Source organism: Myotis nattereri, assembly GCF_964212035.1.
Source record: "Myotis nattereri genome assembly, chromosome: 12".
Taxonomy (NCBI): Eukaryota; Metazoa; Chordata; class Mammalia; order Chiroptera; family Vespertilionidae; genus Myotis; species Myotis nattereri.
In genome coordinates, this window is record NC_138087.1 from 66,576,513 (window position 1) to 66,603,034 (window position 26,522).

Consider the following 26,522-nt stretch of genomic DNA (forward strand, 5'->3'; position numbering starts at 1 on the left):
CTTTGCTGTAGTCATTGAAAGTTATCATTTGACATGAAATTTTCCTTACTGGATTAAGTTGGTTCATAACTACACTCTTTCTTTCACTCAGTTGGGGTGGGAAACCAGGTCTGGTGGCATATGGTGGCCTTCTGAATCCAGTTGACAAAGTGATGATGAGACCTCTGGACACTATCTTCTTGCTCCTGCTTCTTTCCCTCGTGTTGGATAGTGTATTGACTATTTGACTTCATTTTTTTCTGTGTATTTCTAGCTCATATTGATTGAGCTTTTTGTCTTGTCATTATTAACTCACAGGAATTCTGCATGTATCCTGAGTGCTAATCTCTTACTGATTTGGGCAGTGTGCCTTCTCCATCCATGGCTTGTCTCTTTGTGGCTTTGTTACGGTGGAAGTGGTTGTACTAAAGAAACTTTATTTTAATGCAATCAAATTTATATTTATGCCGTATGCTTTGGTGAGTCTTGATTCAGAAATGTGTTACTACCCTAAGATCATATTATAATTTACAAAATTTTTCTAATGTTTCTGAAATTTTGCTTCTTACATTTAAGTTTCTAATATATCTGGGATTATTTTTATGTATGGTGTGAAGTAGTGATGTAATGTTATTTTCCCCTTATGGAAAGAAAACTGCCTTAGCAGCATTACTTGAAGAGTCTGTATTTTTTTCACTGATTTATAGTGCCCCTCTGTCAGTTACCACGTCCTCTTCATAAATGTGTCTGTGTCTAGGCTCTCTATTTCCCTCCACTGGTTTATTGGTTTACCTTCATAAAAATACATTATTTGTTGTAATCAATGTAGCTGTATAGTAAGATTTGATATGTTATAGTGAATTCCTGTCTTTACCATTTATATATAGTGATATTTCAATAATTAATGATCTGGGTTAGGAAATAAATCTCTCATAGGCTAATTTAAAAACACTGGAAGGATTAGAATTCCTCTTTAAAATTATTTTTGGCTTTTAGATGCACTTCTTTGAATGTGATGCCATGTTATTAGGATTATTAGGACTAAACTGGGGTCTTGAATAAGGCCTGATGTAAGTTTCTTAAATGGGCTGTCATGACGAATTTAATTGGATGAGACATCTTTTATTTGATCAACAAATTTATATTGTGTATATTGTGTATGCATTAATTATCTGTGACAGATTCTTGTTCTACAACCAATGAACCAATTAGAAATAATGATGGGATATGTAGACAAGCAGGGGATACAGAGTTAAACAGATCATTACACACAAAATTATGAAGGCCGATGAGATTTCTGATATCAAATAATTTGCTTTGTTTCAAGATGACAAACTCTGGAGTCAAAATGCTTGGATCCAAATCCCAACTTCTCCTTTTCTTACTGCTGTGGGAGTGAGACTGTCTGCCTCAGCTCTCTCATCTGAAGGGTGGAAATAATAACAGAACCAATCTAATTCATATACTTAAGATTGTTGAGTCAGTTACTGCATGTAAATTATTAGACCAGGGCACAAAACAGCGTTTAATAAACATTAACTGTTAATATTATCATTTACAGAGACTGGGACCACATTGGGAAAGAAAGTGGTTGTATATCCTAAGCTATACTTCTTTTACATTTATTCAGCAAAATATACATAAAATGTAAGAAAATATGAAGACATTCTCTAAATCAAAAGAATGTCTCTATTATGCTATGTCACAACTATCATTTTTTTAATTCCAAGGAATTCCACCTTTTCCTTCACCTTTTTCCACCAGTCTGCTCCAGCTAGGGTACCAGTATGAGGAGGGAGAACCAGAGCAGCGTGGCCCAGTTCCTCCTCCTGGGGCTCCCCATCCCGCCAGGGCAGAAGGGCCTATTCTTCACCCTGTTCCTGGGCATGTACCTGACCACGGTGCTGGGCAACCTGCTCATCATCCTGCTCATCAGGCTGGACTCTCACCTGCACACGCCCATGTACTTCTTCCTCAGCCACTTGTCCTTCACTGATGTGTGCTTTTCATCTGTCACTGTCCCTAAGATGCTCACAAACATGCAAACCCAGCACCCATCTATCCCCTATGAAGGCTGTATTTCACAGACATATTTTTTCATACTCTTTGCTGATCTGGACAGTTTCTTGATCACATCAATGGCTTATGACAGGTATGTGGCCATCTGTCACCCTCTGCAGTACACCACCATCGTGAGTCAGAACGTTTGTGTCATGCTGGTGGCTGGGTCCTGGGTCATTGCTTCTGCTTGTGCTCTTTTGCATACCCTCCTCCTAGCCCGTCTGTCCTTCTGTGCTGACCACACTGTCCCACACTTCTTCTGTGACCTTGCAGCCCTGCTCAAATTGTCCTGCTCAGACACTTCTCTCAACCAACTGGTAATCTTTACTGCAGGATTAACAGCCATTATGCTTCCATTCTTATGCATCTTGGTTTCTTATGGCCATATTGGGGCCACCATCCTCCGGGTTCCCTCTGCCAAGGGCATCCGTAAAGCCCTGTCCACGTGTGGCTCTCATCTCTCAGTAGTGACTCTGTATTATGGGGCAATTATTGGTCTATATTTTCTTCCTTCATCCAACAACAGCAATGACAATAATATAATCGCTTCATTGATGTACACAGTGGTGACTCCCATGCTGAACCCCTTTATTTATAGCCTGAGAAATAAAGACATGAAAGGGGCACTGAGGAAATTCTTGCATAAGAAAACATATTACTCCAGCTGATACTTTCTTTTTAAAACACCCATGTGATCATATTTCCTTAATAGCATATAAATATAAATAACTGAAAACAAAGCTCACTTGTCTTCCTTCTATAGCTGTCAATCAAAAACCTTGGCTGACATTATTCTTGGACTTGTTATGGGAATATAAAATAGGATGTGCTTTATAGGACTTAATTTGCTCTTTTTTTAATAATGGGGACTATAAAATACTTGGAGGATACTGTGTCACTTTGGCTGGTATCATTAAATAGAAGCTGCCAGAGCTGGTCCTTCCCCCAATTTTTAAGTTGTAAAATGTGTTTGGCCTTTCACACCTTCATTTTGAAAGAATTTTTCATTTTGGTGATGATATGGCGTCTTCTCCCCCAGGCACCCACACATCGAGGGACTCTGAGCCCTTCTATAAGTTTAAGGGAGAACATATTAAATCTTACTCTCCTTACATAATAATTCACACACTGCATTCCTGTCCTTTAGGAATATATCTCACACATCCTTTCTCTCCAACACATGCAGGTATTCAGCAACAAAAAAAAATGTCACATCCATTGTCTCAGATGCCAGTCAGAAAACTTAATATAAACTAAAGCCATCTACTTTAATCCTGAGAACAACCCTAAGAGATATGTAGGGAAAACTCAGGCTCAAAGAGGCAAAGGACAGTTTATAATTGCAGTTAGTGAAATGAAAACTTGAATCTTGGCTGTCTGACTCCACAGCGATTCAGTCAAGAATAATTCTATAGAATGCTGTGTCCTGAAGAGGAATAATCAGCTCAGCCCAGTGGCAGAGGATATATGAAAAACTCTCCAGAGAAAGTGCTGCTTTACCTGAGACTTAACAAATCAGAATTACCCAGACACACAAAGTCTTCTCTCAGCCTGATGATCAAGGCAAAGGGAGCAGCCTTGAACTAGAAGTTCCACCAGAGGCGCCATGATTTCAGAGACACCAGATACCAAAGGGAGTTGTAAGGCACACAATAAAGATGTTTATAGGAAATACCCCGTAATCAGTGTCGTAACTCTTGAGCGTCTGAACCTGGATCTAAAATGCTAAGAGATGGAGGAGATAAGAGGTTCTTGTAAAGATGTTTCTTTTGGATAAAGCTGAGCAGTGAGTCCCAAAATCTCCCTTGGGGGGATGTGCCTTCCTCCTCACCTTAAACTTGGAGAAGCTTCAACAGCACCATTTAGAGAGTTTGATATACTATATCCCCTGTTTTTTTGAATGTGAAGAGCAATAGGAAAGATGAAATGGGAGGAGAGCAAGAGAGAGAGTGAGCAAGAAAGAGAATGAATTATATTTGAGAAACACCTTCACTTATTTTCATAGTGGGGCAATAAAAGCATAAATGTTTCCTATGGACCACAGGTGGATTATGTGTGAGAGAGAACTGATATGCAACCATTTTCAGTTCTTCCCAAGAAAACCCATTAGAAAGTCTGGGAGATTCCAAGAAAGAGTAAGAGATCAGTAGGGGATGCACCACCCCAGAACCAGGGGCTATGAGGGGAAACATTCACAGGAAGAAAATATACTTAGTACTTTAGCTATATCACAGAGGACTTGTGGGAAGGCAGTCTAGTATGGAAATCTCTGAATATCCCCTGGCCTGGAAATGACAACAAAAGAATGAATTAGTTTTAACCATCATCCAGGTGGAGAGAAGTCAAACCTCTTTAATATGGTAGCAACCAAAGAAGCATATTATTATCACCTCTTTCTCACTCTTGCTCCAATGCCCCATCCCCACAAAGGTGGGTACAATAAATGCAACTAGACTTCAGAAAAATGAGAAAAAAGGCAATATGCAATTCTGACAACTTCCTGGATCTCAGATTCTTGCCTGGCAGAAGTGATAAAAAGGGTTGGTTTTTAAGAGTGAGGAATTGATCACTCAAAAGTAAAAAGAAATCTGTATGTTGGATGGAACAAGTAAATATTTCTGTGAATTAAAAAATATGTAGATTTTTTTCATCTAGTATTTTATCTCTGTGTGTTCTAGATTCCCAGTCTCAAAGAGGCCACAATTCATCTCATCATTCCCATGTCCTTAAAAAAAAAATCAGAAAATAAACTATTTTTTACAGGATTTTTAGATATTTTATTTTTTGTTAAGTAGGTATATTCCAGGGTCCTTTCCCTGCCATTCCTATTGAAATTAGTTTAGAACAGGGGTGGGAAACCTTATTTCTGCCAAGAGCCATTTGGATATTTATAACATCATTTGTGGGCCATACAAAATTATCAACTTAAAAATTAGCCTGCTATATTTGGTCAAACATTTAATTAACTCACCCCTAATGCCTTGGCAGGGCCAGACCAAATGATTTTGTGGGCCTTTTATGGCCAGTGGGTCAGACAGTCCTCATCCCTGGCTTAGAATAATTAGTTTTGTCACAAAATATAATATACTTCAGTACTTTTGAGAAATGCTTCAAAGTTCTCTTTTCATTTCGGTGATCTGGAATTATAAGCACTTCCTGGGTCATCATAACAATCTCCTTATAATGGAGATCCAAATATCTACTAATTGTGAGCTTGGATTTTCCAGTTCTAATCTATACTAATAAAAGGGTATTATGTTAATTAGACTGGATGTCTTCCGGATGTCCTTCCGGACATCTTTCCAGACAAAGCTATGGTGGTGGGGGCCGAGGCAGAATCAGTTAGGGGCGATCAGTCAGGCAGGGGAGCAGGTAGGGGCGATCAGTCTGACTGGATTGCGAGAGGGGTGTCTGACTGCCGGTAGTCGGACATCCCCTGAGGGATCCCAGATTGGGAGGGTGCAGGCTGGGCTGAGGGACCTCCCCCTTTACACGAATTTTGTGCCCCGGGCCTTTAGTAGATATAAATAAAAATACATTCCAGAGCAATCTTGGCCATCATGTTTTGTTTTGTTTTCATGTACTTTTGAGATATTTTATGAAGATTATTAATTTAATCTACCATGTCTTTCAAAGAAACATTGAAAGTGATCATAAGAAAATGGGGAAATATTTGCATGTTTGGCTATCAGTATTTTTCAGTGGGGGTACTCTTAACACTTTGAATAGGGCAGTTCTTTGTTGGGCAGGATGTCTTGTGCATTTCAAGCCATTCAGCAGCATTGGCCACTGACCACTAAATGCTAGTAGCAGAGTCAATCATTGGATTAACCACACATGCTCTCAGAACTTCTTAAACTCCATTGGAAATTTAAAATACCTGGAGAAGTTCACTGACATTGTTTTAAGTTATTTTGTTAGCTTAAGATATTTTGGGAGAAGGCTAAGAGTTAGTTCTAGTACTTACATACAAATTAAGTGTGATTTTTTTTTTAAAGTGCTTCTGATTAGGGTGAGACTAAAGCAAGGCAAAAGAAGCATATGTGTAAAATTTACCTCAAGTGCAAAATTTGAGACATTTCAAAAATTCAGTAATTAAAGCAAATATTACTTAAAGATTAATTTTTAATTAAGATGAGCTCAATTCACTCTTTTACCAAATTAAAATTAATACAAAAATATATGATCGACAAAATAATGAAATGTAAATAAAGACAGAAACTGATCCTGTACCTGCACAACTCAGCCTCCTTACCCTAATCCTGCCTAATTCCTTAGCAGTCTTCCTAAGGTGTTTTGTATCCTTTTTCTCTGGCATCTTCATGGGTTTATTCTTTGCCTTTGGTTTTCTTTTAACCCTTAGTTATGATGTGTGTAGGTGCATTTCTTTTTTTCAAATTTATCTTTCTTTCAGTTTGCTTAACTTCTTTCTTGATCCTGTAAGTTGATGCTTTTAACCAAATTTGAGAAATGTTGAGTTTTTATGTTTTTACATGAATTGTGTGCCCCACTCATTATACCATTTTTCTTTTATGTAATGAACATACTTATGATAACTACTTCCACATATTTTTTGGTCAGTTTCAGTGTCTATGCTTTCTTGTGATCTATTTCTTATGACCCTTTCTTGAAATGATGCCCTTTTGTTTACTTCATGTGTTATGTAATTTTTCAATGTTTATTGAAAATTTTGGAAGATGCATTTTGTATGAAGCATATTTTAGTTTTGAAGGTGCTGAGTTTTGTTCTGGTAGATAGTTAAACTACTGGCAGAACCTTTTTAATCTTAGATTTTGGAGAGGAAAGGATGTTCATGTTGCATGTGCAGGACGAGCAGGTCTTATATCCAATGAATAGGGAGAACAGTGCTTATCGTGGGGAACATGTTCCTCTACTGAGTATACTTCCCAGAGCCCCTTTCATATCCCGATTCCTCAGACTGTAGATGAAGGGATTTAGCATGGGAGTGACCAGGGTGTACAATACAGCCACAATGACATCCTTGTTGCTAGAGTTGTTGGATGAAGGAAAAAAGTACAGCCCAATAATTGCTCCATAGTACAGAGACACCACAGAGAGGTGGGAGCCACATGTGGACAAGGCTTTGCAGATGCCTTTGGTGGAGGGGACTTTCAGGATGGTGGCCCCAATGCGGCCATAAGAAACCAGGATGCATATGAGTGGCACAGTAATGACCACCACTCCCACGGTGAGGATAAGCAGCTCATTGACTGTGGTGTCTGAGCTGGACAGCTTAAGTAAGGTGGAGAGATCACAGAAGAAGTGTGAGAGAGTGTTGTCTCCACAGAAAGAAAGACGGGCCAGGAGGAGGGTGTGCAAAAGAGCACTAGCACAGGATTGGACCCAGGACACAATTACTAGCAAAACACACAGGCTCTGACTCATGATGGTTGTATAGTGGAGGGGATGACAGATGGCCACATACCTGTCATAGGCCATTGAGGTAAGAAGGAGACTATCAAGATCCCCCCAAAATAAGAAGAAGTACACCTGGGAAATGCATCCAGCATAGGAGATGGATTGATCCTGAGTATACATATTCATGAGCATCTTTGGAGCTGTGACTGATGAAAAGGAGATGTCAGTGAAGGCCAAGTGGCTGAGGAAGAAGTACATGGGCGTGTGCAGGTGAGAGTCCAGCCTGATGAGCAGGATGATGAGCAAGTTGCCCAGCACCGTGGTCAGGTACATGCCCAGGAACAGGGCAAAGAACATGCCCTGCTGCTCTGGCGGGATGGGGAGCCCCAGGAGGAGGAACTCTGACACGCTGCTCTGATTATTCCTCCTCATGATCTTCTTCTGTTTTGCTGTAGATGAAAAAAAGATATGGAGATGTGAAAGAATGTGAAACCTTAATGACTACAAGTAATAGAAACATGACAATTAGTGAGTACATGAATTTTAACCTGAATAACTCATGCTTTTTGCCCACTAATGGGCTAATGGTGGTCTGATATTAGGATAGTATATGTCCACCTAGAAACCAATGCAATCTCTTCTGGAAAAACCACGAACCATCAGAATGACAATCATGTCAGGTCAGGTACAACTTTGAGGAGTCTAGGAATTCATGCCAGAAATCTGAGATTAGTAAATTAGGGGCAAGGCTAGGTCAGTAACCAGTTATTAGAAGCACTAGTAGAGGCCCTCCATGGGGCCTGTTGTCCTTTCTTAACCTCCCCATGACTCTCAGCCAAAGCATATTTCTAATATTTTTCTTTCTCCAGAAATATCTCATTAATAACATTGTTTCTATACCATGCTTTATTTCAATGGATTGGATCAAGATAAGACAACCAAGTGGACTGCACAGAATCTTCCAGAAATCAGGATTTGGCAAGTTCGTGGAAACATCGCATATAACTTACGGACATTAAGAAGAATCTATGCCAATAATAATAAATCTAGAGAAATAGTTTATTACATAGCCATCAGCCCTTTAAGATAATTCCTTCCTACTCCTCAACATTTTCTGTCTAGCATTACTCTTTCTAAAGGAGTTGTCATGGAATGTGGAGAAAAGGTCTGTTTCTCTTCCAAATTCTCAACTTATTCCCGCAGTTCTTACCAGATCACTCTTGTTCAAGTTCTCAGAACACCAGGAAATACTTTTCCCCCCAGTCATATCTTGGATCTGCCAAAGAATAAAGTTTGTAAGTGTCCACTTTTTTTTTTACAGTTCCTATCCTATGCTAGTGATTCATAACTGATATTTTTCTTGTCATATTCTAACACTTCTTACGCTTTGCCAATACTATCATTTCTCTCTCTTTCAGGTCAATAATTTTAGACTTGCCCATGTGATCACTCACAAAATAAAAGTGAAAGAAAACAGAAAGATCTAAGTATTAAAAATAGAATCCACATATTATGTAAATATTTATTCAATCTAAAGATCCTTCTCTTTGAAAGTTGAGAAAGTGTCTCACTGTAGGACTCATCATTCATCTTGGGGGTTAACTAAAGTTTACATTATCTACCAATTCTTCCAATTTGACTGAAATTATGTCTAAAATACATTCTTTAGTCTATTACATTAACAGTCCTGTTAATTTAATGTTGTTACCTGAGATGAATTGCACATTCAGTTTCACTATTCATTCCCATGTTAATAGTAATCAGTTTACCTACCACAATGAAAGGGCTAATTAGCTGTGTGATGGAAATTTTGGTTGTTTCTAACATTCTTCTGTTTCTAACAATATTTCACTAATAACATTATTCATATGCCATTTTCATATTAATATATGTATTTGAAGGAAAAAACTTAGAAATGGAATAGGAGGATGTACATTCACAATTTTGATAGATATTGTCCAATTACAAGAGGCTAAGGTGCTGAGGAAACCTTATCTTATGTGTTATTTAAGATGAGTCCTGAAAAATAACAGCATGTCATGTGAAGATTATAAAAATGGTCATTCTAGTTAAGTGGAGAAGACAGGGCTATGGTGTTTGAGGAACAGAGAAAATTCAGGAGCATATCAGCATAGGAACATTATGAGGTTGGAGATTTATCTGGGAACCAGATTATATAAGGTCTTTTCTGCCATATGGAAAGTTAGTATTCTATTCTCAGAGCAACAGAACACTCATGAAAACGTTTAAGGAAAGGGATGACTGCAAACATTTAAATAGTATGCTGGCTCCTGGGCAGAGAACAGATTATAGCAAGGCAAGAGTGTTCGCAGAAATATTAGGATGACATAGTAGTAGTTCAGGTACAAAAGTGATACCTGCTTACACATGGATTATAGCAGAAGATGAAGATCATTATAGAATTGGGATAAAATAAGAGGAAAAACCAATAAGACATAATGGGGGATGAATGATAAGCAAGAGGAAGTATGTTTTTTCTATTCCATGGAAAATTAGACAGAGGATCAGTTTGAGATCAATTAATCTACATGGAGCTCTCTGTTATACTTTGGTGTGAGGTGCTGCAGGGACAGGCTAGAGACCAGTAACTTACATTGGACACACACAAACACACAAACACATGCAGTCACACTACTGAATAGTGAATTCCACTCCTGATCTGATATTGCCTTTTAGGTGATGAGCACTTACACTTTCAGCTGCAGCATCAGAAGGTTCCACTATTTCTCTCTAGAAGACACACAATACAGTGAAGCAGGTGGAGTCTCTAAGGGTCTCAAAGATACATCACAACAGGGAGAAGAATTCTTGGTTTAAACCCAAATAAGATAGATATGTGGAAACACACTTGTTTAACACTCTGAGCAGTGGGTGTGGGTTCTAACTTAATAGATTATGGAGAAAACCCAGGTGGTGGTGGGTGGCCAACTCTACACCCCACCCCCCGCCTCCAAATTAGAGACAAACTGGAATAATTGCTTTTTTGCCTTTAGTTCCCTTGAGGGGATAACTGTTTGTTGATAGCAGGCACTTAGAGAGTTCATCCTTGGAGGCATAATGCTAATAACCACAACGCAGCTACTAGGGATTTGGTGATTCCAAAAGGTTTTTGTCTTCTCAGTTGACATTAGGGAAAATGCAATTCCGAGTTCATAACAAACCGAACTGGAAGTTGAGTGTGTTAGTGAATCTCTCTTGTTTCTGAACCCAGTGCTATTTCAAGAACACCAGAACCATGCTAATACTTTCACTCTCTGAACAAAAGGTTGAGGGGCATTATAGCCCACCATCACAGTGGGACCCTGGGGAATGGACCATGGTTTCTATAAATCCTGGTCTCCTGCATACATATGTAAATGTGCATATACACACAGGCAGAGAAAGAGAGACAGAAACAGAGAGAGATGTGTACACATAAAAATAAAACTGTAGAAATTTAGTGAAATCGTAAGCATAAAAATCAGGTTGTATCCTTTTAAGAGAAGGCAGACAGGCAGGATTTGAAGGAGCTCATGGATAGATTCAAATGATGCTTTTAAAAAATAAGTATTTATAATGGAAGTATAACATGCATACAGCAAAATTAGCATGCATTAAGTGCTGATTGGTGAATTCTAGAGAAATACATTCCTAATATTATCAGTCAAATAGAGAAATAAGCCTTCATCATGCTTCTCCCAGTAATTTCCTCCAAAGGTAAATCTCCTTGTATTTATCACCACATATTACTCTTGTGTGTGTGTTTTTTTTAACTCATAAAGGTGAAAAAAATTAAGTAGTCTACATTCTTCTTATATTTTATTATAATATATACTTTACATGCTCATATATTACTGAACTAGTCCATCCATTTGAACAAATACACATGAGTACACAAAGCATTGACCTCACTCCACAGAGTTTCTTTGAGCCCCTTCCCATTGACATCCTCTAGGAGCCGCCAGTAATCTCTCTTTCTCTTTTTTGAAAAACTTCTTTATTGTTGAAAGTATTACATATGAATCCTTTCCCCCCCATAGACCTCTCCCCACTCATTCCCACCCCCTTAGCACATGTCCTCACCCCCCTACTGACTGTGCCCATGGGTTATGCTTATAAGCATGCATACAAGTCCTTTGGTTGATCTCTCCCTCCTCTTCCCCGCACCCCATAGCAATAAGTGAAAACAGTTCTGGAGGTGGCTCCAGCTCTGGCACTAGAGCTGCTCTAGCTCTATAGCTGGTGCTAGAGTGGGCGATGGAGCTAGCTCTAGCTCAGACTGGCTCTAACTTAAAACTTGTGCTAGTTCCAACTTGAATGGGTGACTGAGCTGGTGGTACTAGATGTGACTCTTATGTCTGGAGCTGGCTCTAGCTGTGGACTGACTCTAGATTTGGTGCTGATGCTGAAAGTGGCACGGTAGCTGGCTCTAGTTCTGAGACTGGTGATAGACTATGTTCTACTAGGTGTACTGGTTAATAATGCGGATTTTTTCAATAGATGGATTTTCACATATGTTGATATATATGCCATATATATATAGATATATATATATGTTGATATGTATGCTATTTTGTTGTATTGACCCCAAGCTTCAAAACTGCAGATGTCAAATTTTCTGAAGGTGTTAACATCATAGATATTTTTATACTTAAATATGTCAAATTTTGTGCCAAAAAAAGAGCATTTGCGGCAAGTTTTAATTCGTTACTTTATTTTGAAGAAAAGTGCTACTGAATGTTATCGTATATTTCGGGAAGCTTATGATGAACATGCTCCATCTCAAGATACTTGTGAACGCTGGTTTAAACACTTTAAAAGTGACGATTTTGATGTGAAAGACAAACAACATCCAGGTCAATTTGAACCACGCTTTGATTGTAAAGCGACCAGAATGGTCCAGAAGACACAGCAAAGTAATTTGCTTCATGATAACACACTATCACACACTTCAAAACCAGTTAAAGACACATTAAAAAATCTTGCCTGGGAAGTATTAACACCCCCTTCCCCCTCCATATTCACCAGACCTTGCTCCTTCAGATTACCACTTGTTTCAATTGATGGCACACGCACTTTCTGAGCAGCACTTCAAAACGTATGAAGAAGTGGAAAATTGAGTTTCTGAATGGTTTGCCTCAAAACAAGAAAAGTTCTATTGGGACAGTATCCACAAATTACCTGAAAGATGGGGGAAATGTGTAGGTAGCGATGGACATTACTTTGAATGAAGCACTTTCGATGTTTCTCTTGAAATTATCGTGTTTTCTTTGATTACAAAATCCGCCATTGTCAACCGGTACACCTAGTAAACTTGGCACTGAAAATGGAAGAGGAGAAAAGTTAACCAAGATGAATGGCTTTCCGTTTGCCTTTGCAAAGACAGAAAAACATCATACTGCCTTTACGAGACCTCTCAGCCCAGACTCCGCCCCAGGAAGCCTTCTCAGACTGCTAGCTGCTGTCTGAGGCTACACGTTGTTCCTGGCCCAGCTCCAGACTCTGGAGGCTTTTCCCAGTGTGGCATAACCCCCTCCCCTCGCCCCCTCGAATGCACACATTTATCAATCCCTCACTCTTCCTGTCCCTCAGGCTTTGCCTCAGTAGATTCTGGATACTCCAGCTGGGCCCCGAGAAGGTAGGTGTGGTGCTCCAGGTCCAATCTGGGCAGGCTGAGCTGCACATAAATCACCAAGGGCTTTATGTCAGTAAAGTGCAGAGGCTGACAGAAATGAGGTCCAGCAAGGTGCCTAGGATGGAGGAGATGATGCTGAGTCAAAGGCCTGGCCTTTCACACATTTCTCCCACAACATCCCTTCAAGGGGCTGGGCTCCTGTGCCAGCTCCTGCCCATCCAGAGGCCAGCCTCGTACCCAGACCCCAGCTCTTGCTATCCTGGCAGTGGCAGACCTGGTCACTGAGCAGGGGCTGACAGAGAGCCTCCATCACAGAGAACCCCTGGTAAAGGGTCTGACCACCCCTCGCCTTCTTCAGTAAGGCCGAGGCACTTCTCTGTTGGCATCCTGTGGCCTCCTCCCCATTGGAACATAAACTCTATGAGAACAGCGAGGGTGGGGTCTGCTGTACCTTGCCGGCACACTGTCTGTGCTCCATGACTGTCTTACAGATGAAGGAATAGAGTCTGTTTCCTCCCCAGACTTCACAAGGCCTGCATGCACCTCAGCCTGCAGCTTATGGAACTGGGGTAGTTTGGGTCTGTTTCTAGCTCCAGTGTCCCAAACCTGATGCTCTGGCCTTCCTACAACTTCCTTGAGCCACCTGCTGTGTTTTATAAAAGTCCCCATTTTTCTTAATTAGCCTAGCTAGAGGTTTATCAATTTTATCAAATAATCAACTTTTGATTTCATTGATTTTGTCTATTGATTTCCTGTTTTCAGTTTTACTTATTTCTGCTCCAGTATTTGTTATTTTTGTCTATTTTAAGTTTATATTATCTTTTTTCTCTAGTTATTTAAGGTCGAAGCCTATACTATCAGTTTTAGAGCTTTCTTATTTCCTAATATATACATTTTTAATTCTATACATTTCCTCGAAGCACTGCTTTTGGTGCATCCCATAATTTTTCATAACTTGTGTTTTCATTTTAATTTAGTTTAAAATATTTTAAATTTGTCTTGAAACTTCTTGTTTGACCCATGTGGTATTTAGATATATGTTGTTTAATCTCCAAACATTTTGAGATTTTTTTCCAGCTATGCTTCTGCTATTGATCTCTAGTTTAAAATTCATTGTGGTCTGAGAGCATACTTTGTATTTCTATTCTTTTAAATTGTTGAAGGTTTGTTTTATAACTTAGAATGTGGGATATATTGGTTAATATTCCATGTGAGATTAAGAAAAATGTGTACTCTTGCTGTTGTTGGATGAAGTGTTTTAGAAATGTCAGTTAGGTCCAGGTGATTGATGGTGCTATTCAGGTCAACTATATCCTTGCTGGCTTTTTGCCTATTGGATCTGTCAGTGACTGATAGAGGGGTGTTGAAATCTCCAACTATAATAGTGGGTTTGTCTATTTCTCCTTGCCAGTCTATCAGTTTTTGACACTCTGTTTTTAGGTGCCTATGCGTTAATGGTTGTTATGTTTTCTTGGTGAATTGACTTCTCTATCATTATGTAATGAACTCTTTATCCCTGATAATTTTCCTGTTCTGAAATCAGCTTTTTCTGACATTAAGATAGCGACTCCAACTTTCTTTTGATCAGTTTTTACATGGTATGTCTTTTTTTATCCCTTCACTATTGTATTGTGGTAAAATATGCATAATGTGAAATTTACCATTTGAATGATTTTTAAGCAAACATCATCACGATCCATCTCCACGACATTTTCATCATCCCATACTGAAACTTTGTACCCATTAAATAATAATTACCCATTCTCTAATCCCCAGCCCCTGGTAACCATTCTACTTTCTGACTCTATGCACTTGCTTATTCCATGTATTTCTCTATGCACTTGCTTATTCTATGTATTTAATTACATAGATATTTGCCTTTTTGGGTCTGGCTTATTAGCATAATATCTTCAAGGTTTATCCATGTTTTAGCATGTATCACAAGTTTATTCCTTTATAAGGCTAAATAATGTATTCCATTGTCTATATACATATTCCACATTTCGATTATTCACTCATCTGTCAATGAACACTTGGGTTGCTTCCACCTTTGACTATTATGAACACGATTGTACAAATATCTGTTTAACTCACTGCTTTAAATTCTTTTGTGTGTATGATGCCCAGACATGGAATTGCTGGATAATATAAAATTCTACTTTTTAGATTTTGGGGGAACCACAATAATATTTTCCATAGTGCCTGCACCATTTTATATTTCCATCAGCAGTGTACAAGAGTTACGATTTCTCCATATCCTTGCCATTTGTTATTTTCTGTTTTTTAAAAAATTATAGTAATCCTAATGGGTGTGAAGTGGTACCTCACTGTGATTTTGATTTGCATTTCCCCAGTGATGTTGAATATCTTCATATGGGCTTATTGGCCATCTGTATATCTTCTTTGGATAAATGTCATTCAGGACCTTTGCCCAATTTTTAATTGGGTGTCTTTTTTTTTTTTTGCTATTGTTGTTGAATTTTAGTTCTTTCATATTCTGGATGTCAGTCCCTCATCAGATATGTGATTTGTAAATATTTTCTTCAGTTTTCTGTGTCCACCCTATACTTTTAATTTATTTGTGCCTTTATATTTAAAGTGAGTTTCTTGTAAGCACATATAGTTGAGTCTTATCTTTTTATTCACTTTGCTAATGTTTACCTTTTAATTGATGGTTTTAGTCCATTCACATTTAAAGTGATTATTGATGTAGTTTGATTTTAGTACCTGCTATATTGTTCCTGTTTTCTATTTGTTGCATTTGTTCTTTGTTTCTATCTTCCCCTCTTTTTCTGTCTTCTCTGGTTTTAATTGAGCATTTTACATGATTCTTTATTCTTTCTCTTCTTAGCATATCCATTATTCTTCTTAACATTTTTCAAACTAAAGTATCCTATAGTTTGAAACATATCTTTAAACTTAATCTAAGTTCACTTTGAAATAACAGGTAGTGTAGTTACCTTATATAAGAGTACTCCCAATTCATCCCTCCCATCACTTAGAACATTGCTGTTAATTCATTTCTCTTATGTATAAGCCAATATTTCTCTTTACATTATTTCTGTTATTACCTTTAATATAGGTTAGGGACATGAGAACTATATAAATTAACTAAGTCAAACAAAGCTAAGTCAGGGGTCTGCTACATGCTGTCTGACATGGAACTGGACTGACTGGAGATGCAAGGAGACCTCAAAGAACTTCCAGATAAGGAAAATTCCTTCAAAGGTTGATTAATAGCTTCTCACCCACACCTTATTGTTTACCCATACAATAAGGGCCACACAATATACCTTATAAAGGTTAAAGTTAATCCAAACTTTTTGCTATTCTCTATTTCCCCATACCAGCAATTTTCCATAGAAACCACAAACATATATAAGCTCAACCTCTAGAGATGGTTGGGGTCTCTCTTCCTTCTCCCATGAGGAGAATCCACTATTCTCTATGGAGTGGCTTTTCCTGCTTGTCTCTCTTCATCACATTGGGGGTTAGGATTTTAACATATAAATTTTGGGGGAACACAAATATTCAGTCTATTGCAGAGAACTTAATATTAGATCTACCTTCTTAGCATATTTCATATATACAACATAGCATTATTAAGTATAGACACTATTACAGCACAATTTTGAATTTAAGTGGTACCACTGAAATTGTTACCTTGTTCCTGATCTTAGGAGGAAAGTATTCAGTCTTTCACTGTTAAGTATGGTATTAGTTTTAGGTTTTTCATTGATATCCTTTACCAATTTAAAGAAGTTTTCTCTATTTCTAGTTTCTGAGATTTTTAAATCAAGATTGGATGTTGAATTTTATCAAATACTTTTACTTTATATATTGATATCCCTTGTTACCTCTCATCTTTATCTTCTACCAATCCCCTCAGTACACTGCTCACTCTCTGTCAATTTAGCTTCCTTTCTGTTTTTTTTGTTTTGTTTTGTTTTGTTTTGTTTGTTTGTTTTTTTTAACATGCCAACCACTCTCTCATCTCAGACTCTGCAGTTTCTCCTCCCCAGTCTGGGATATTCCTCCCCTCAGATAAAAACAATGACTAATTCCCCTGTTCTCATTAAGCTTTTTGCTCAAATCCCTTGTTCTTATGGAAGCCTACCTGGGCCACTAGACTACTTAAAATAACAGGGACACCTGCAACACTCCTTTCTCGCTCACCCTGTTTGTGCTAATATCCACACTATGACACTCATTATCTTTTAACATAACATGCATTTTTCATTTTTATTTTTACTGACAATGTCTCTCCTCTTTAGTGTAAAAGCCTCAAAGGGAGAAATTTTGACTCATTTGTAAAGCATTGCCCAGTACATAGTACAAATTTGAAATACAAATTTATTTAATGAGTGTTATATCATGAATAAATATTATAACATTTATTTTTGCCTCAACTAGAAATGGATTGTTTTAGTTTGAGCAGAAAGAAATAATCTTCATTTTCACAAACTGGAAGGAAGAGGAATATAAACCACCCCACCAAGAAACATCCCATAGAGGGAAAAAGACTTAAAATCAGGAAACTTTTAAATAAAGTGATTGCCCTATGCATCTCTATTGGGTTCTTTCCACCATGGGCACAATAAAACTAACTAGTAAGGTCAAAGCTTTACTTTTTAATTTTAGGTAGCTATAAGGAAGCAGTTTATTAATTAGCTACCTCAGTAGCAAGGAAAACACTTTGAACTTCCTAGAGCTTTATAGTGCTAGAGAAAAAAAATTAAGAAACTAGATTATTATTAATTTTTTTATGCAACTATTTTATGATACCTCAATTTTTTAAAAAAACTCAATTTTGTAGATGTGAAAACTAACTCAAATAAGGATCAAATGTATATTTTACTTTTTATTTAAAATGTATTATCACATAACACATTTGATAGTTCCAATCTTCAACTTAGGAGTCAAGAATTTAAAGAGTGAGAACGTACCTTCTGCAATTATATTTTACATTTCTAATCCAGGGAGCATAGGGGACCAAACAGGGGAGAGGATTAAAAGTGGGTACAGAGCAAGAAACAGGATGGTTACCTGACTGCACATTTTTCAAGGAGATTTCTCTGACAGGATCAGTGGATGAGATAATAACGAGTAGGGCACTGTCACTTAGAGAAAAGGATCTCCCTCTTGAAAAGTTTCCCCACAGCCCCCTTCATGTCTCTGTTCCTTAGGCTATAGATGAAGGGGTTTAGCATGGGGGTCACCACTGTGTACATCACTGAGGCAATTATGTCTTTGTCATTGGAGTTGTTTGATGATGGGAAAATGTATAGAAACATAATTGTCCCATAGAATAGAAACACCACGGAGAGGTGGGAGCCACAGGTGGATAAGGCTTTGTAGATACCTTTGGTAGAGGGGACCCTCAGGATGGAGACCCCAATTTGAATGTAAGAGACCAGAATCCCAGTAAATGACAGGATACTGATCACTCCCCCAATAGCAAAGATAAACATTTCATTGAGGGAGATGTCTGAGCATGAGAGCTTAAGCAGGGCAGCGAGGTCACAAAAGAAGTGAGGGATAATGTTGTCAGCACAGAAGGACAATTGAACCAGGAGGATGGTGTGGGACAGAGCAGTGCCAAAGGAGAGGAGCCAAGATCCAGCCAACAGAAATATGCACAGCTCCTCCCTCATGATGGTGGTGTAATGTAGAGGGTGACAGATGGCCACATACCTGTCATATGCCATCACTCCAAGGAGAAGGGTATCAATACAACCAAAAAATATGAAAAAATACATCTGTGTTACACACTCTGGATAGGAAATAGATTGATCCTGAGTCTGCATGTTCATGAGCATCTTAGGGACAGTGACAGATGAGAAGGAGACATCAGAGAAGGCCAACTGGCTGAGGAAGAAGTACATGGGTGTGTGTAGGCGAGAGTCCAGCTTGATGAGCAGGATGATGAGCAGGTTGCCCAGCACCGTGGTCAGGTACATGCCCAGGAACAGGGTGAAGAACACGCCCTTCTGTCCTGGTGGGATGGGGAATCCCAGTAGGAGAAACTCGGACACGCTGCTCTGGTTCTCCCTCCTCATGCTGCCCTTCTTTCTGCTTAGATGGAAGGAATATTAGAAATGTCTCAGATGATGCCTATTTCTCACATGCTGTTGCCTGAATCCTCACTCGCACATCGTAGGGAGATAAAGAGGGAGTCATCAGACCTAGAGTGGTCCACAAAATTCCCGTCAGTGTAAACCAGATGAAATTTATTTATTTATCTAACATGTTAGGCACTGAACTATTTTCTGGAGAAAATAAGATAAAGTTCCTTCCTTCCAGAGCTCACATTTTAAGGAATCGCCTCTTCATGAACTGCTTCTGAGTATCTGAGAATCTGAAACTAGACTTCTAGTGGGTTTTGACTCCACCACTTTCCAGTTGGTTTCAACAGTTTACCTTTTAGCCTGATTTTTAATCTTTACCAAATAAGCATGATAATTCCTACCCATAGGGTTTGTAGAAGAATTAAATGATTCCATGAGAGTTATGATATTATAGCAGAGTTCTTTATGTAGTAAGGGCACAGCTATGTAATCTGACATCTTCAGGCCTGTGTGAGTGTCCAGATAAATCTTGGTTGTTGTTTTTTTAAATATTGGGTTGATCTTTAGGAATCTAATATAACAGAAATGTGAGGTGGGCATTAGAAAGGAGCAGGTGCCTAATCTAAAAGTTGTGTTAACCTATAAATTTGTTTAATTTAGATTAAAATATTTTTTTTCTTTACATATTTTTGTTGTTCATTTCTTTGAGTCTATTTCAGTGAATCAATTGGCTCATACCTGAGATTTCAAATGCAGTAACCACCTAGGGACCTGGGTATTGGTAGATGCTATAAGAATTAATATTTACCTGATTAATGTGACTATTTCCCAATGTCAATCTTAATGTAATTGACATTTGTTGAACATGTATTCAACTGTATGCCAGGCAAAAGGAAGGGATTTTTGGGTATATATATTTATGTAGTGTGTGTGCATGTGTGCACATGCAAGCATGCTGAAACTAAGAAATGTTAATAAATGAGCTCATCATCACATGGCCAGTAACCGCTGGTCTTCATTTTTTCCCCTTGTGTCTATTTTATTTTCTAAGCTCCTATTGAACATAATCTACCTCACTGTATTTAATTAAGCAAAATAGTCAGGCCTTGAGGCATGTTATTCCAGTGTTTGAAAGAGGATCTCTATGCTCAATATTACCTTAATCACCAGCTCAGATGTCTGCCCATCACTCATTCCTACAGCCATTTATATGCTTACAACCTATAGTTTGCAAACAGCTTTCACATACTTTCAACTACATGCAGTCAATATATATTTTGTGTCTGAGAAGGAGAGAAGACAGAGACTTTTCTTTTTCATTCTACTAACCTGAGCAGTGAAGTCACTTACACAGTGTGTTTGGTGGTGGAACTTGATGTCAAAGAGAACTCTCCTAATGCTCTTCTCATTAGAAACAGACACTTCCCATTTCTTTGCAAGGGAGTGGCTGGTAGAGTTAAAATACCCGTATTTTATGATGCCTGGAAGAGGAAACTGACATAAGACATGGGAATCCACATCTGACAGTAGATTCTTGTTCCAGACTAGGGTGATTCTCAGGGACAATGGGACAGTAGGAGGAAGTTGGTGACCTCACCCCTTACTAGGCCTCCCTGCTCATTGACAGTGGTTGGGTGAGACTTCCACTAAGAGCTCTGGCTTCTCTGGAGGTGAAGTGGGGGTGCTGAGGGACCAGAAAACCTGATGTGTGCAGGCACAGTGCTGCGGTGTCAGGGAGCTAATCAGTGGGAAGGGAACCTGCATCTTGTGTGTAAATGGTCATGTGACCTGTGCTCAGTGATGAAGCTGTAAAGTAAGGTTTGAGAGAATTTTGGCACGGGCCTGCTGTCCCTACTGGCACAGTGCATTCTCTCATGTGGAACTACCTGGATGGGCAGTCAGGAAAGTCAGCCTCCATCTGAAGAAGGGTATACACTGGCCACAGGGACTGGTGGCTTACTGTGTGCCTGACACATATTAAACTGTTGCCAGCGATATTGTACAGGAGCTATTATTATTCATTTATGTTTAAGGCGTCTGGCCTCAGAGAGATCAAAGTAAGGCCACAAAACTATTGGAGGACAACTAGCAGATTTTGAGGACACCCGAACCAGGGCACTTAATGAGGCTGCCATGTTCCCTAAGTATAAATATGGGTAATGCTAAAGGCCAGAGTGAGAAATATGAACCCAGGGCACTGGGGCAATACTGGAACATTCAACCCACATAGTCCAATGGCCCCAATAGGGCTTAATGTGGATCCAGTTTGTAAGTGCCTAACTACGTTCTGGTCTTGAGTCCAAAGGAACATCAGAAAGTGAGATTGTTCCAAGCATGGATGGAGCTGGAGAGCATTATGCTAAGTGAAATAAGCCAGTCAGAGAAAGATAAATACCACATGATCTCACTCATTTGTGGATTATAGAGAACAGCATAGACTGATGAACAGGGACTGATCCCAAGACAGAGAAACAGCGATCGGACTATCAATCCCCAGAAGGAAAGGAGGGGAGGGAGGGGTTAAGGGGAAGCGATCAACCAAAGGACTTGTATGCACGCATATAAGCCAAACTAATGGACATGGACAACAGGGGGATGAGAGCCTGAGTCGGGGGTGGGGGGAGGATGGGGGTTAATGGGGGGATTAAGACACATTTGTAATATCTTAACTAATAAAGAATGTTAAAAAATGGTATTTAAATATACAAAAAAAGGAAAAAGAAAGTGAGACTGTTCCATACATGGGCAAATATACAGACACGCATACACGTGCTCTTAGAGTTTCAAGCCTTTACTTTCTACTTTCTCCCTATCCCTTCTCCTCAAACTCCGATTTAGTGGAAGTGTGAGTTTGTTAAAAACAATACACACACTTCTATACATATTCTGTCTCTCTCTCTCTCTCTCTCTCTCTTTCTCTCTCTCTCTCTCTCTCACACACACACACACACCCAGCACACATATTGTTGAAGGATGATTTGCTGTTTTTTTTCTGATATATGCATATCCTAGATCAGTGATGGCAAACCTATGACACGCGTGTCAGAGGTGACATGCGAACTCATTTTTTTGGTTGATTTTTCTTTGTTAAATGGCATTTAAATATATAAAATAATTATCAAAAATATAAGTCTTTGTTTTACTATGGTTGCAAATATCAAAAAACTTCTATATGTGACACAGCACCAGTGTTAAGTTAGGGTTTTTCAAAATGCTGACACGCCGAGCTCAAAAGGTTCGCCATCACTGTCCTAGATGAAAATGGCCATGGCACAAAACTGTTTCACACAAGTTCATAAATAATCATATGTGCAAAATGCTCACAATGCACAGTCATACAAAGAACTTATGGACAACATATAATAGAAGCACATACATATAGGCACTTACAGATACTCAGATTGCAACATACAAAATCACACCAACAGTACACAGACAACATAGACAGAACCCCTAAAGCACACGCATTGCTCAGAGATTTCCAGCCTGGCCTGATCAGTGCACATCCCAGGTGGAGGCTGTCCATGTGTGTCAGTGACACTTACAGGTAGAAATACACAGAACACACATACCTAGTCTCATGTTCCCACACACATGTTTATAGGGGCAGAATCCTGGTCCATTCTAACCTATGCTAGTCCTTAAAAATCTCAAATACCTTCTGCTCTGCGCTGTTTCCTTAGTCTTCCCTTTCTGTCCAAGAGACCGGGGAGCCACAGGACAAGATGCAGCCTCCATGGCCCAAGGACCTTCATAAATTTGCTTGTCTGTTTATTAGCAATAGAACAATGGGCAAGAGGGGTTTATTTATAGCAGAAAGAAGATATGGGGGAGAAGACACCTAGGATCTTCAATAGAGAAACAGCCAATGTGAACTAATTGAACAAATTACTGCTGGCCTCTTGGGGAGGAGCCTGTGCAAGGACCAGAGGGGCTGAGCCACTGGAGTCCCTGAGGACAACGTCTCTGATGTCGTCTGAAAGGGGCACTCTGGGCTCCTTTCTATCTGATCTGGTGGTTCCAGGTGGATGGAGGAGAGGCCAGGGTCAGTCTGGGCTTCTCAAGTCTACATGATTGTAGAGTAAGCCTGTTCCTTTATCACAAGCAAGGCTCTTGTAGCTCCTACACAAGCCTCCTCTAAAGCTCAGCAGGTCTCCCTGCTACCTGGGGGGCAGGGGCTGGGCCTCACTCAAATGGTAGGAGAATGAAAGGATGGACTCTGTAGAGTCTTGAATTGAATTTGGACTCTGCCACTTACTGTGAGCTCCTGAACAATTTAATTTAATTCAACAACATTCAGAGTCTTTACATGTAACGTGGTGATAAGAATAGTACCTTCCTTATGAGGTTGTTGTAAAAATTAAATGAGACAATGCATCTCAGAGTTCTTATCACAGTGCCTAACACATGCAAATGTCTAAGAAATATTAGAGCATATCACCAATAATGGCAGGGCACTTAATAAGCATTGGGAAATTCAGTGAATTAATTAATTTATTTGTTCTTTTTTTTTTATAAATAGTTATTAAAGACTTCTTAAATGTGACAGTCTAGGCTGTGGGAGCACAGCAATGAATAAAATAGAAATACATCATCTGGTAGAGCTTACATTTTAAGGGGAGGAAGCAAAGAAAAAAAAATAAATCAATACACAACAGAACAAAATCACAAAAATCACAATAGTAAAATCCATGACATGGCAGTTGGTGAAAGGAGTCATGGAGTAAAACAAAGCAGGGAAGGGGTACAAAAGAGGACAAGAAGCAATTCAGAAGTAATAGGGTGGTCAATGTAGGTGTCCTGAGAAGATGAGATATGAATTAAAAATATTTTATTAGAATGGGAATGTTTTCATTAACCTTTCATTATCTGAGGAGGAAACTTCACACTCCACCAAATAATTTATTAAATCCACAGAAAAATTTCACAATGTATGAAATCCACATTTGGCCATAATCATTCTCAATGTCAACCTACAGTCATAGCTGTCACCACTGTACCTGCTGGGATGGCTGCCTCAGACCTCTCCACCTCTCAAAAATTCATGATCTTCTAGATCAGTGGTTCTCAACCTTCCTAATGCCGCGACCCTTTAATACAATTCCTCATGTTGTGGTGACCCCCAATGTCATTGTTACAAATTGAACATAATTAAAGCATAGTGATTAATCATAAAAACAATATGTAATTATATATGTGTTTTCCGATGGTCTTAGGCAACCCCTGTGAAAGGGTCGTTCAACCCCCAAAGGGGTCGCGACCCACAGGTTGAGAACCACTGTCCTAGATCCCACTTAAAGCTCTCTCTCAATCTAAAAAGATTCCCAAAATATCAATCTTGAAACACATATCTGTCCCCAAATATACCTTAGACTTTTGCTTTTTAAAATATTTTTATTGATTTTGGAGAGGAAGGGAGAGGGAGAGAGATATAGAAACATCAATGAAGAGAGGGAATCATTGATCCACTGCTTCCTGCACACTCCACACTGGGAACCGAGCCCGCAACCTGGCTATGTGCCCTGACTGGGAATAGAACTGTTACCTCCTGCTTCATAGGTCTATGCTCATCCACTGGGCAAGATGGCCAGGTTCAGCCCCCAAATATAATGTGGCTCATTTACTTTACCCCAAAAGGTCTAGGCATGCCAAAGAAAGAGAGCTTTAGTTGACATTCCTCTATGCCCAACTGCCTAACACAGGTCTGCACACATAGAAGGGGCTTAGTAATTGATGTAGTCAAAAGATCAGCTCCCTTTCTATAAACCAAGGGGGCGTAAAACCTAAGTCATAACCCAAAACACTGACACCAAAAACTGGCAAGGATCTTAATAGGAACTGTCATTCATTGCTGGTAGGAATGCACAATAGTACAGCCATTTTGGGGGACAGTTTGGCTGTTTCTTATAAAACTGAACATACTCTTCCTATACAATCCAGCAATCACATTCCTTGGTATTTACTAAATGTGAGGAAAACTTATGCCCACAAAAAACCAACACATGGGTGTTTAATAGCAGCTTTACTCATAGAGTAATTGTCAAAAGTTGGAAGCAACCAAGATGCCCTTCCGTAGTTGAATAGGTACTTGTGGGGACATCTGGATGGAGAGTCACAGGGTGCCTGTCTTAGTCTGTTTGGGTTGCAACAACAAAATACCATAGACTGGGGGCTTATAAAGAACAGAAATTTATTTGTCACAGTTCTGGAGGCTGAGAAGTTTACATTCAAGGTGCTGGCCGATTTGGTGTTTGGCTTGGGCCAGCTTCTTACCTCATGTACAGCTGTCTTCTTGCTTCTCATGCCCTCAGATGATGGGAGGGGCAAAGGAGCTCTCTGGTGTCTCTTTCATAAGGGCACTAATCCCATCCATGAGGGCTCCAATCTTGTGCCCTAATTACCTCCACCCCAAATATCATCACATTGGGGAATAGGTTTCAACATGTGATTTTTTTTGGGAGGGCACAAACATTCAGTTTATAGCAGATATTATGCAGTAGATTGTAACAATTCCTTCTGAGCATTTTCCTTTTTTTATTTGCTTTGAATGGTTTTACATTTCATGTAACACTGCTACCAAGGTGACTATCCCCTTTTCTTTTCTTTGAACTTTTGGATATTCTTTTGAAATCCATCTTCTAAAACAATAATTTTTAGGTTCATTCACTTGTTTCTCAGCATTATTTAAACCCTAGGGCAGTGATGCCGAACCTTTTGAGCTTGGCGTGTCAGAATTTTGAAAAACCCTAACTTAACTCTGGTGCCGTGTCACATACAGAAATTTTTTGATATTTGTAACCATAGTAAAACAAAGATTTATATATATATATATTTTAAAATATTTTTATTGATTTCAGAGAGGAAGGAAGAGGGAGAGAGAGATAGAAACATCAATGATGAGAGAGAATCATTGATTGGCTGCCTCCTGCACGCTCCCCACTGGGGATTGAGTCCACAACCCGGGCATGTGCCCTTGACTGGAATCGAACCTAGGACCCTTCAGTCTACAGGCCGACACTCTATCCACTGAGCAAAACCAGCTAGGGCAAGATTTATATTTTTGATATTTATTTTACATATTTAAATGCCATTTAACAAAGAAAAATCAACCAAAAAAAGTGAGTTCGCGTGTCACCTCTGACACGCATGTCATAGGTTTGCCATCACTGCCCTAGGGTTTTCTTGTTTCTAAATTCCTGGGCCTCTGGTTCTTGTTAGGTCAGGGAGGAGACCTGAGGTCAAAATTCCCTTTTGACCACCAGGCTAGGGTTTGATTTGTCTACATATCTCTACCTACAGCCATAGCTAACCTGAAGCCATCAGTCAGACATCCCCCGAGGGCTCCCTGACTGTGAGAGGACCCAGGCTGGGCTGAGGGACCCCCGAGTGCATAAATTTCA

The 26,522-nt window shown here is 39.2% G+C and overlaps 3 protein-coding genes across 3 annotated transcripts; 1 reads left to right on the forward strand and 2 right to left on the reverse strand.

Annotated features, from left to right (window-relative positions):
• Positions 1-1,766: 1,766 nt before the first annotated feature.
• Positions 1,767-2,708, forward strand: LOC308527912 (olfactory receptor 1J1-like; the record flags this gene model as incomplete). The annotated part of the gene is made up of 1 exon (XM_081103345.1): positions 1,767-2,708. The coding sequence occupies one exon, from the start codon at positions 1,767-1,769 to the stop codon at positions 2,706-2,708; it is 942 nt and encodes a 313-aa protein (XP_080959471.1).
• Positions 2,709-6,909: 4,201 nt separating this feature from the next.
• LOC308527913 (olfactory receptor 1J21-like) lies at positions 6,910-7,851 on the reverse strand (the record flags this gene model as incomplete). Its single annotated transcript, XM_081103346.1, has 1 exon — positions 6,910-7,851. The coding sequence occupies one exon, from the start codon at positions 7,849-7,851 to the stop codon at positions 6,910-6,912; it is 942 nt and encodes a 313-aa protein (XP_080959472.1).
• A 10,320-nt stretch (positions 7,852-18,171) lies between these two features.
• LOC308527916 (olfactory receptor 1J4-like) lies at positions 18,172-19,113 on the reverse strand (the record flags this gene model as incomplete). The annotated part of the gene is made up of 1 exon (XM_081103349.1): positions 18,172-19,113. The coding sequence occupies one exon, from the start codon at positions 19,111-19,113 to the stop codon at positions 18,172-18,174; it is 942 nt and encodes a 313-aa protein (XP_080959475.1).
• Positions 19,114-26,522: the final 7,409 nt, after the last annotated feature.